This window comes from Vanellus vanellus (genome assembly GCF_965231255.1).
Source record: "Vanellus vanellus genome assembly, chromosome: 6".
NCBI classification, from domain to species: domain Eukaryota; kingdom Metazoa; phylum Chordata; class Aves; order Charadriiformes; family Charadriidae; genus Vanellus; species Vanellus vanellus.
The window spans coordinates 5505306-5518389 of record NC_138911.1 but is presented as its reverse complement, the minus strand read 5'-3'; the positions used below and the strand labels follow the sequence as shown (position 1 = coordinate 5518389).

Here is a 13084-nt window from a genome sequence, read left to right as displayed (position 1 = left end):
ATATTGCGGTAGCAGGGTTTCCAATCACTAGCACAATACAATGAACAGACCAAGAATCCAGAATGGATTATTACATACAATAATAATCACTTGATTGAATTAAGAAATGGATCGTTGTTGTCATTTTAGAGTATTAAGAAGTGGTCTGGCGTTGCTAACTTCAGTTGGTTCAGTTTGGTTTAATCCCAACAACCCCAAATATATACAACAAGCTAAATGAAGGTTAATATATAGTCTAGAAGATTATGCACTTCATAATGCATTGCACTTATTGCTTGGTACACTAATGTTGCAGTCACTGTTGAGTTATGCTAAAAAGACAAGCGTGATGCTTGTTGGCTTCTTTCAACCCAACACTAGTTATTTACCACTTTGGTTTATTGTGAGTTTATATGTTACTCATATTCAGTGTCCATTATTATTAGGTTTAATCGAAAGACAAATACATTTTTCATTTCAGGGATTTCTAAAATAGCAACATTTTCTATAATTACAGTATCTTCAATAAACTTATATCTATGTATACAACTGTGGCACGATGTGTAAAAATATGAAAGCTATTAAGGGAAGAATAAGGGTTAAATTATTCTCTGTTTCATCTATTGGCTTCAAAATATTTTGCAAAACAAATACATCCTTTTTCATAGGGCTACTTACTCATAGTAAATTTCTCTTTGGAATTTTGTAAAAGACTATATCTTTTTCTAGGTTATATTGGATTTTTTCTCTCTCTAAAGACACCAGTAGAAAGTTGGAATACACTGTAAAGAACAGAATCATAAAGCTTGGCTTTTGATAAAGGGATTTGACAGTCTGCATGAAAAGTCAGACTTAACATTATATATTGTTTTTACGTTAGTTGATAAATGCAGGGAAGTACATGACAATGCCTATAATTTCATAAGATTCTGTAAAGAATAGAAATAAGAATTTGTGCCCAAACATTCAATATAAAACTCCCAAAGAATTCCTTTATTCATCACAGAGTAGCCTGCAGCATGTAATCACAATAAACATACAATATGCCTTATTTGTTCTTTAGGCTTGATACAATTACCATTAAAGGAACTGGATCAACCCTCTGTAAATGCCTAGGACTCAACCTTTCTTCTTTAAGAAAGCTCTTGTCTTAGGCTAAACACACAATTCCTACATTGCACTGAGTAAACGTGTATTTAACACAATCTCTTTCAATACAGTGTAACAAATATATAAGTGCATTTTTAATGATCAAGTAATTTTGGCTTTCTAAAAAGAGCATTAGATGTGCCAACTTGGTTGCTTAGTTGTGCTTTAATCCTTAGTTATGAGTTTTAGCTCTTGTATACTGTATCTAATTGCCTCTATAGTTTTGACCAGTAAACCCTTAAAACTCTAATGTTTATAGAACAAATATAACCTAATGAATGTGATGACATGTCACAACTCATACAGATTGCACTTTGATGCATTTTTTTTTACAGTAAGACCTTCCTGTTTGATATGTGTTTACATGTTTATACCACATTTTATTTCTGTGTGCAAACAATCACAATGAATTTAATCACAAACACTACAAAATATAACCAATATTTAGGTTTGTTATGAATAATCTCCTTCCTTGTAGTTGTATGAGTCTTGTACTTCCTCCTGTACAAATTCCTCTTTTTTCTCCCAACCATTAGGCCAGCCACCGTTGACCTGGGTTGTAGCACCATAAGACTTGGTGGTACCATAATTTACATAATTCTGAGTAATGTCCCCTGTCTCTTCAGCAAGTTCGTCTTCATGAATAAAGCCACATTTCTCTTCACTTGTCTGTTCGGGGTCTGCCCAGGGTTGTTTCTCTCCCGAAGCAAATATGCCATAGAAGATAACACCTCCGTAATGAACTAAAGCAGCAATGAGGAAGACATACTGCCACTCTTCACGTGTCTGTAAAGAAGAAATTTGCTAAATCAGACTAGTTCATAGACTTATCTAGCTCTTCTGAGCTGAAAGATTTAAATTAGGGATTGACGCTGTGATAGTCAGCACAGCTAAAACATGTAAGTGTCCGGTTTCCAATTATTTATATCTATCTTCCCTTGAAAAATCACTGTTCATTAGCCTACAAAAGCATTGACCTTTTGAGTGTATAGCAAAGCATGCTTCAAATTTGCAAGTTCCTGGATGCTGTCCCCTGGAGGTCCCAGACTCTAATACTGATAGCCCGGCAAGTTGTACTATGGCAAGGTCTTTTCCTTGGAACCAATCATATTAAACTGGAAGATTTGAAAACTGTATCGCCGTTTACCTTGTTCTTTGTCATTGCTCCGACAATTATAGGGCAAACCATTCCAGACAAGGTCCCGACTCCATTAGAAATCCCCATTAAGATGCTGGCATACCTCGGGGCAATGTCTAAATGGTTGACATTGAATCCTGCAATACAAAGGTCAGCAAACATTCATACCACAAGCAGAGCATTACTTCAGTTCTGAAAAGTAATGCTATCGCTTGGCAATTTTACTGTGACGTATTTGGGCTGTTTAATTGAATTTCTTTTTCTCTTAAAGGCTTATAATGGCTAAACACTCCCACAGAGACTCTGGGTTTTCATTTTCTTTTAAAAATGTGTTGTAAAAGGATACCAAATGTATTTTGTTCCCAAAACTGCAGTTTTAAAAAAACCTCCCAGTAGTGACTGTGTGGAGCAGAGAACCCAGAAGATATTTAGGCAGGGAGAAAGTTCCTATTTCGCAGTGTCATTCATGACCATTTCATGCAGTAAATAACACGTCATTTCTTCTTCCAGCTTGTATCACTTTCCTTTCCTATTGCCCACATTTTTCTTTTTTGTCACACAGTCCAGCAGAAGGGAATTCCCTTCTGTTCTTAAGTGGTAAAATGAAGGAAGTAAAAATACTCCCTTCCATAAATCTATAAATGATTTATTAATTATTTTTATAAATATTTGCTTGTTCTCTCGCATTTCCAGCAGCTTAATTATGTTGAAATTTATGCAGTAAATATTTAAATAATCTTAAAAAACCCCACATGCTTCTCTGAAGTGACAGAACTCGTTCCCAAAATAAGCACTTAAGTAAGTGAAAACAGAAAACCAAATCTTTGGATACAGAAAGATAGTCAAAGAAAAAAGGCAGGCAGTGAGATATGGATAACTGCTAGAGAAAGTGCAAAACACTTTTCAAGTTGTATAAAACAGGTATGATGCCTTGCAGAATACAAGAGATTAAGGACAGATTTGATTAAGGAGAGTTTAGATATTTGGCACAAAAGAAAAGAGCCTGTTTTAGACATAAGGAACCAGCATGGGAGAGGATACAAAGATCACAGTGGGAAAACACGGGAAGGCCAGGTGACTTGTGTTTGGGAAAGGCAAAGGCGAAGGGGTGATATATCAGCAGGAAAGGGGAAGAGCTGAATTTTAAATCAGAAAAAGATTGCTAGTAATTAGGCCCCAAAGTAATAAAAAAGTGCAATGCTAACAAAGCATTAACTAATATAGAGGGGAAAAAATCATAAAAGGCCTATATTTAAACAAAGACATGTAAATTTAGGTATCATGGTATAATATTAGTTCATTTGTATTATGTGTTTGATTTCAAGAAAAATCTATGGTGTACATTAGCACCTCACTGAAAAGAAAGTCTAATTTGCTGCAATGAATATGGAAGAGATTGAAGCATTTGAACAAAAATAATCTAATATAAAAGATGTGATACTGATTGTACTTCCCTTTGTAATGATCACAAATAATGTCATTTGGAATTCTGAGGTTTGTTTAAATTACCATCAATGAATAAAACCCAAATGAGATGATCTATCTCTTAAAATAAAATAATTTACTAATAACAGTAATATAATCTTACCAGATATGGCAAATCCACTAAAGCCTACGGCAAGCACTAGGAATGAAATAGCCACTCCTTTACTGTGAGAATAGCCCACCACAAGAAGAAGAGTTGCTTCCATACCAAATCCTGGGGAAATCACAAAGAAAACCATGCATCAGATTTCATTCCCTCTCAAATATTGCAGGTCTGAGGGTATGGCAATATTTCATAGGAAGACAGAGGCAGAACATTACCTCCGACTGGAATATAAATAGGTATTTCTTTCATCCCTAAAAAAGCACATCCTTATTTTATTCTTTGAATGCTAATTTATTGTTACTTTCCATCAGTTTTAAGATGAAAAGAAATACTTGTGGTTTGGTTAGGTCATTCCGGCCAACCCTAATGGGAATATACACTTAACCGGCTTAGGAATTTTGCAGCCCTTATCACAGCCAGGATGCAGCTCGTGTGACTTTAACCTCTCAGAAGTCAGATGTGTGACCTCAGGTAGTTGTCTGGGCTCTCGTACTGCGGAGGGTGTTTAACTGAGGAGCTAAGATTCAGTAAGCAGCTGAGGGTAGGCAAATTACCCCCCAAAAGCTTGTCTGCGTATTTAGCAGTCTAAATGCTTTTTCAAATACCAAATACCAAATATATATATTGAAACCGGGAATAGGAACAACTGTGTTCACTTGTATTCAGTAATGATATCTGTAATACATAAAAATCGCACAAAGTATTGCTTCATAAGTACAAAAACCCATGCAGTTTCTTTTTTTCCTGTATACAGCATACTATATGGACATTGAATCAGTACAAGAAGCTTTTTAATAAAATAAGAAGACGTACCTCCACAGTTCATTATCTTTCTTACAGTAGTGGTTGAAAGAATCTGCCTGCTTCTTAAAAAGTCTGCGATTTGTCCCCCAATAGGAACAATAATTGTCATCACTAAATGCGGCACAGCAGATAAGATACCCACCTAAAATAAGCATTAGAATTAGCAGAGTATAAGCCATGAATAAATATTGATTCTTCATTTTCTGAAGTATTCAGCAACTAATTAATTGTTTCTCTTCAATTTCAGGCTGTGTGCTAAAACTAAATATCTCAACTTGGTTTATTGAATGAACAAAACTGGTGATCCTAAGTTGTCTTTGTGTTTTATGAAGGACAGCCAGAGTTTTTAAGAACCTCTGATGCTGTGACACTTTTTGTTTATAGATTGTTTTCACAGTTTATAGTTAAGCTAATGGCTGTTTCCCCCTGACGTATATCCTCTCTGCCCTTTCTTTTCATAAAATTTATGATCAAATGTGTTGAACTAAATTGCTACATTTCTGTTGGTGATGTGTTTGTCGTAGCATTGCCCAGCAAACCCACCATGTCTCGGCAGATTCCCTGTGGATCATCCTCACACGCACAATGGCCATTTGCCTTTGATTTCTGACCATCCCTCAAGCTTCGAATTTCACTTAGGCAAAAGATATGTCTGAGAAATTGAGTGTATTGAAAGATAACATACTAAATTTCCATCGACAGTGTTCAAGATGCTATACATGCTAGTGAAGTAAGACATAGTCGTTTTGTGATGACTGTTCCAAGATATAATAATATATTTGAAAACCAGTTCTTCAAAGCAGGATAGGGTACCTGTGAGCATGGCATGAACTGCCAACTGCTATCTCCTGTCAATATAACCGCCTTGCAGGTAGTTTCATTCAGTACACATGGCATTTTGTTCTAGTAGGGAATTCTGATTATTTTGTATATCTCAAAAAGTGTTTAAGCACAGGGGTTTTTGCATAATTCCTGTCTGAACAGTGCATCAGCTGGCCTGGAGTCTGACTTGAGTTACGTCAGGGTGCAGAGCAGACAGACCCCATGAGAACAAAAGGAAAACAAGTTTTCCCTACTCTTCAATTAAAGTTTTGACACTGTGCGTTTCACTGCAGATTGTATACGTGGCAACTATATTGCGAGAGCTAGCCTCATGTCAATAGGCGTTTCTCCCAAAAAGCCAGATATTAACTGTGAGGTAAGTATGGTATTGCAGTTACTGCTTTGGGGTGTTCCTGACTAAATGATAACTGTTCATTTTTGAGTATCCACATCCGCAGCAGGTGAAAACCGACTTCTCTGTCATTGTTTACAAAGCTCCACATTTCTTTGAATACGCTCTAAGAAAAATCTTCTAGAAAAAATTTCTAGAAGAAATGAATGCAAAACTAATTCTGTAGGATGTGACCATTCTTATTGCATACATAACAGATGATGTTTTAAGCTTCTTAAAATAACTCCAGCTAAAGATGGAAGCCCACTTTTAGATGCAGGATGGCATTGCATAATTTTGACAACGTTCCATAATATGGCAACGCTTTGGAAGCTGTTCACCTAATTGTCCCTTACACCACAATTTGGTTGGTGACAAAATTGTCCCTTACACCACCAAATTAGTTGGTAACAATACCTCATGGAACAATGTCAAAAGAACACAAGTCTCTCAAAAGCACAACCCCCCGTCATTTTCACAAGCAGGAAATCTGTAGTAGTAGAAAGCTTACAATATACTCCGAAGGTTTGTTTGCATTTACATTACAGGTCTGATGCAAAATTCATATGAATTATGTGGAACCTTAGATTATCCTTGAGTCTCGTATTTTGCCACCATCTCTCTTGCTTCCTAAGTGGAAAAGGGGGAGCAGTTCTCACCACGTTAAAGGGGGATACAGAAAGGTGATAAATTGTACTATCCTTCCTAAAATTAGGTAGTCCTGCTTTGTAAAAGGCACCTGGAAAAACAGAACCACTTGTCAATGCTTTCTTTATAGCTTTGGTGGGATCCCGCATCCCCTGGGGTGGCAGGGACAGAAGTGTAATGAGTTTCTCGATACCCTTCTAATACCATGCATGATCTGGTTTCAAGCACTTAACTGAAGGTCTTTTTACAATATGGTCCCAAGTAGATCCTCCCTAAATCTCATCCTGCCTTCACCTTCCTCTAGCCAATCCTTTTCGTTGTTGTTACTTCACTTACATGCGGTGGTCAAGGGAACAGTAACTGGGAGGGATAAGATTTAAGACTTACAAACCCATGATAAAGATGCAGAACACACTTCTTTCCTCCTCCTAATAAATACCACAAATGTAGCCCTGATATTTACTTAGCTAAGATAAAAGCTTTACATTATTTTTACATACCTTGCTTATTTCAAATCCAAAGACTTCCTCAAAGTAAGCAGGCTGACTAATAAGCAGCAAGTAAAAAGTCCAGCTTCTACAGAAGTTTGCAACAATTATTGCATAGACTGGCATAGATGTAAAAAATTTTCTCCATGGAGTTTTGTATTTCTGGAATATAGAAAGGGGGAGATCCTGTCACCATTTTGATCATTATCAACTGTCTATCTTCCCTTTTCCTACCTGATGTTTTTACCTGTACTCCAACAAACTCATATATGCACAGCTTTATGTATCTGAATTCCAATTGCTTCAATTATCATAAAGTACATGCATCCGTGTTTGAATGATCAAGATTTAATTTAAAAAAATAAGCAAGTTAAACTTACTACAAAATGCACAAGAGGAGAATCTCAGTGATGCTTAACTGTATCACAAAACTCGTGTACAAGTGCCCTTATCTCAATTATTTAAACATGATCATACTAGGTCCAAAATAATAGTATGTCTTTAAAAGACAGTGTTGCTGTATCTGAGGCAACGGTCAGTTTTTAGACTGCAAGTACACAATTTCATCCAGATTTATTTTAAGCATGTATTTTAGCATTTAAATCTTAATCCCAGCATTCTGAGTAATTCTTTTACCAAGCCTCAGCTGAAACTGCTTGGTCAATATATTTTTTGTTTATTTTATTGTATTTTTAAAATGAATTGCATAATAAAAAAAAAAAATGACAGATGGACAGAACTACAATCCTGCTGAGTCCCAGCACCTCTCCACGAGCCCAGGGTTCTGCCCATCTGTGTTGATCCAAATACAGGATCCAGACCCAGATGAGTGTTTGAAAATCACTTCAGCAAGGTTTCAGGCTGAATTTAGTCTACTGTTGATTTGAATACTGGCTTTTCTTCAAAGAAAAACAGCCCATAGATGAATATATGCAATACCTTGTATACCTATTAAATTACACTTAAGTGAGAGCATGACTTAATTAATGAGAAGCCAGCCAGAAAAGCTAACTTGATACTAAGGGAAGAATTTCAGCATAAATATTTTAGAAGAGACTGAACTATTGATACAAACTAATCTCTTCCAAAAAATCTTTAATTAAAAAGCAACAATAAAAATTAGAAATTATCCGGTCCAAGTTAGAATACTATGGATATTCTTTGAAGTGTCTCATATCATGTAAGATTTTCAAAAGCACTTACATATGAAGCCATGAACGCTGCTGACTGCTATTAAACATCAACCCAGAGGCTAGCTCAAGAACACCTAAAAATGTCAGCTATCAAAGAAATGACTCTGTAATATTTCCAGTTCCCTATGTAGTCTCTATCATAGGTTTTTATTAAGAGAAAAATGGTTTATTCCTGAGTTCAATCAAGAACCAATGTTCAGACCAATTAGAAAACGTATTGAAGAGCGGTATTGAGGGTCTACTTGGAATGGATAGTGTAAAAAATTGGGCAGATGAAGTGAGGCTTAAGAACTGATTTTTTTTTACTTTCTTGAGTTAGTAAGTATGGTGATAGTTTCTTTAAAACTTTTCAATAGTTAGAGAAATAATAAAATTATTATTTAGCATGATAGGATTATTAAGTGGCTAAAAAACTCTCTGAGTTCAGAGCTGGTTTTTAGGAGTTCTTGAGAAATAATCCAGTTCAGAACTAACTCAGATTATGAGATGCTTTATAACATGTTTCCAACAACATGACCGCGATAGTGGGGAATGTTCCTATGGCTCTCCTAGCATGCTGTGTTGCAACCTACAGTATTTCTTGCAAATGAAATGTAGAATAGTCAGGATTTGCTTTTTTTCTGATGTTCTGAGGACCTCAGGAGACACTGGCTAGTGCTTTTCCTCCAGTTTACTTTCAGAAAGAGGAAAACCTTCCAGAAGGGATTATATAGGAAGGAAATTAACCGCTTGAACTAAAGGTACTATGGAAGTCTCAATAAAGCTGCAATTTCAAATGTAGCTGTTGGGTTTTTTTATACTTCAGAGTAGAAAAAGGCATAAATTCCATCAGTGATCTGCTAGAACTGGAGACCTTATTGTGGCCTTTCAGTACTTAAAGTGGGCTTACACAAAAGATGGGGACAAACTTTTTAGCAGGGCCTGTATAATAGGACAAGGGGTAATCATTTTAAACTAAAAGAGGGTAGATTTAGACTAGATAGAAGGAAGAAATGTTTTATACTGATGATGGTGAGACACTGGCCCAGGTTGCCCAGAGAGGTGGGAGATGCCCCGTCCCTGGAAACGTTCAAGGTCAGGTTGGACCTCTGAGCAACCTGATCTAGTTGAAAATGTCCCTGCTCGTTGCAGGGGGGTTGGCCTACATGACCTTTAAAACTCACTTCCAACCCAAACTATTCTATGAGTCTATGATTCTCTTCGTGCAGAAGCAATATCCACTTGGAAATCCATCAGCACATTTCAGATCTCCCCACTCCAAAAAAATACAGTTGTCTGAAACATGCTTTTCTGTCTTTGATTATTTTTTTTTTGGTTGTTTCTATTTGGGTTTTTTGACTTTTACTACTCTCTCATAGGAAACAAGTGTATGAGTAATATTCTTACTTCCATTGCACCTAGGAGGTTGGCACTCTCTCCAATGCTTTCTTCTATGTATCTCCTTTCTTCATCTGTGATCGTAGGATGCTTTGCAGGACTCTCATATGAAACCAAAAGCCAAAACATGTACCAGACTATACCAAAGCTCCCTTTGGAATGGAAAGAAAGACTTAAAAAAAAATGCACAGTAAAGAGGCAAACAAGGAAAAAAAAGCCTTGAATAATTACAACAAATTTAAATGGCACTTGTTACTGCTCTTCTACTGAGTCATTCTAACAGAGAATCAGATCCTGCAAACAATACTTGTGCAAAATACATGCAGAGCTGGACCACAGTGAAGTCTTCTTTGTTTCATTTACAGAATGATTTCACTGTAAGTGAATATTCACTGGTATTTTAGCATCAATTTGTACAATGCAATGCGGTGAAACAGCTTCCATTTCATTTCACCAGACTGCAAATGAAGTTCCATTCTGCTTTAAGCCACTGATGTTTGATTACTGCACTAAATTTTTTACCTGCAAAATACAAGGTTGTGGCATTGTTTTCAATAGAGCAATGCACTTCCTGAGTCGTTTAATGAATTTCTACAAGGTTCCCCCCTAATTCACATCCATTTTACACTGCAGAATGAACTCCTTGGGGACCATTTTTTCCATCAGTGTAAGTTAAGGTAGCACGTCTAGTGTGAATGAAGGTCTTCAGATAAAAATCAGGACATCTCAGTCAGGGCAGGTACTCTGAACTTACGGTTGTATAAATGAAACACTGAGGTTACATGATCTGAGGTTCTATAGACCTGCATAGCAGTTTGCACTACTTGTACTAGATGTGATGAAGGTTTCCCCATGAACTAGCTTCTCTTCTTTTTTAATAATGTTGCTTTTCTACTCTCTCTTCTAAATTCTGCTCTTTCATTGTCCTTTTCTCTAGACTGTATTTTTAACTTTACGGACCCGCTTCTCCTTTTTTTTGGCCTCTTAACAGTAGCTTTTACATTTTTAGAAAGGGTAGAGTAAGGTCATAGAATATTGGAGTGAGAGGAGCAAAAATGCGTACCATACACATAGAACACAGAAGACCACCCGGTATATTGCACTAGAATTCCAGCTAAAGGCATTGCAATAACAGCTCCTGCATAGGAACCTACAAAACAAGACGTGTGGATGAAAAGGGAGAAAAATTCAGTCTCAAAACAATTTTACGATACAAATAAAAGAAAGACAAAAGTAGAAAGTTACTTACCACAAAAGGAAGTGGTTGCTAACCTACTTCTTTCTAATGGGGGGGCCCACTTGCTCCAAATACCGTGGCAGGCAGGGTAGGTGACCCCCTGGGGAATGGGCGTGCCACAAGTTAGCTAATGCTGATCAATCACTCAGTCTTTGCATGATTTATTTTTTTTTAATTGCTACAAACAAGAAGTTGAGAATGCGTTGCATTTCTATAGTCAAGTCTGAGCACAGCCATAGAAAAACTTCTGTTTCTATTAAAACTGAAATGGGTTTTGTATATCACTCCACATCATCAAAGAGGCCTTAGGAAACAGATATAAAACACAATTATTTCTTTTACTCCCTCTTCCAGGAAAGAATTGCAAAGAATTTAAAAGAAAGAGTCTTAACGCACAAGTACCCGAGTTGAAGGATGAAAACACAGACACTCTGGAGTCTTTCTAATGCTGGGCTCAGTTCTCCACCCCTCAGCTTTGGTGGCTTTCTAACATTTTTTGATCTAACATTTAAAGCATAATTTAGGAAATACAGATTACTGTTCCACTGCTCTAAAACTAAAAAATAAGATCAATAAGAGCTTAAAAATATAATGTTAAGAGAGAAGTTTTTCACTAGTATTGTCTTTAATGAACCTTCTTGAGCACTTAAAGCAAATAATTGGCTAATATTACTTGATTTGATTTTAAACCAGTTATTCTTAGGTCTCTCTTCAAAAGCAGTCTTTAACCTAACGATAGGAAAATTACACAGAATCATGGCATCTTGTAGTGTTGAAATTTTAGAAAAGTTGATATGAAATATACATTAATTTTTTTAAAAAATAAACTTAAAAATTATTACGACATATGCATAGTTATATAGAGTCCCTTTTCTCTTAATTTGATATTTTGTTTCCTATGCAAGTAGAAAAAATTAATAACTTTTGACAAATGTGGAGATTACCATAAATGTTGTCAATCTCAATATACAAAAAAGGTTGCAAAATACATTATTCTGTTTTGAAAGAAGATCCTATAACCAGTTTTGTGTTCATTTCAGTCTTTTGTTCATTTAAAAAAAAAATATAAAGATGTAATCTTAAGATTGACGTGACGTATTGTAAACCTTCTTCAAACGGTCCTGTTTGAGATGGTTTGATTGCCAATTCCTTTGAACAGTATCACAGAAATGAGTGGGTCTAAAATAGCTGTTTTATTTTGTAATTACCCACTTGCTTCTGTTCCTCTCGTCTTTGCAGTCAAGCACACCTCTATGCGTGCACTTTTCAGGAATGGATCCATATTTGTACGTGTATACTTTAAGAACTTGATTGACAGTTACCTAACTTTCAGGCCCACTCTGCACCCTCTTTTGGAGGCTTTTTATACAGTAAAGCCCATGACTTAAAATCAGCTCACGCAACAGAAGTGTGTAGCCCTGAGGAGCAAAGAACCAGCGATCACAGGCTTAAAAACCTGTCTCTCAGTAAAGAAAGAAACAAACAAATAAATTTAGAAGGCAGGCTCTATTTTTTTCTCTCTTAAATCATGGTAAATCTCTCATTCATACCAACAAGACCATGGTCAGGGCCTATGACAGAAGCTTAATTCTTTATTATGTGTTTCATCTGTGAGGATGGACAGCAAATAACTGGTAAGAATAGCACCAGTATAAGCCCTATGCAGTACATTTCAGTGAAATTTCAGTGTTAAATACGTATCTCGCTGAGAAAACGTTCCAATGTAATTTTATAGAGGAAGGACAATCAAATAGCTGTAATTCATACACTGAAATCCATTACACCAAAAATCAATAATAAACTGAAAGCAACTTTTATTTTCCCCTGAAATGATACAATTGCTAATTAAAAGCTAACAAGCATCTATCACATTTACCGGTTATTTTCTAATTTTTCCATACCTCTACAAGGCCCTGCAAGATCCTGACAAAGATGACACACCCATAGTGCACCCTGGCTGCAGACGGTATTAACATGTTGAGGGAGGATGTCAGCAGTATAGCAGCACCAAATACTCTGCAAAGGTGGGGGGAAAAAAAAGGAAAGGAAGTAACTTCAGTGTTGTTCCAATTGACTCATTCCACATATGCTCACATATCAATATAGATGTATTTAAACATATGTTCTTTATGTATTTAAACATACTAACTGCTGGACTGGATCTACTTCCATCTTGTGTAATAATGTGGCTGATAAGACCCAGACCGAACATGGGCATAGACATGTATTTAGCATAATTTCCGAAGGCAATACTTCTTATGCAGTCA

General features: G+C 36.2%; 1 protein-coding gene across 1 annotated transcript in view; it reads right to left on the bottom strand.

Moving 5' to 3' along the window:
* Positions 1-1581: 1581 nt before the first annotated feature.
* SLC17A6 (solute carrier family 17 member 6) overlaps positions 1582-13084 on the bottom strand; it is a gene marked incomplete at both ends in the record, with an annotated part of 32485 nt that continues 20982 nt past the window's right edge. Inside the window, 9 exons of the mRNA XM_082484957.1 lie at positions 1582-1914; positions 2276-2403; positions 3855-3965; positions 4671-4803; positions 7023-7172; positions 9590-9732; positions 10644-10730; positions 10830-10917; positions 12719-12833. Of these exons, the coding sequence (XP_082341083.1) occupies positions 1582-1914; positions 2276-2403; positions 3855-3965; positions 4671-4803; positions 7023-7172; positions 9590-9732; positions 10644-10730; positions 10830-10917; positions 12719-12833 (1288 nt within the window). The remainder of the gene's footprint in view (positions 1915-2275; positions 2404-3854; positions 3966-4670; positions 4804-7022; positions 7173-9589; positions 9733-10643; positions 10731-10829; positions 10918-12718; positions 12834-13084) is intronic.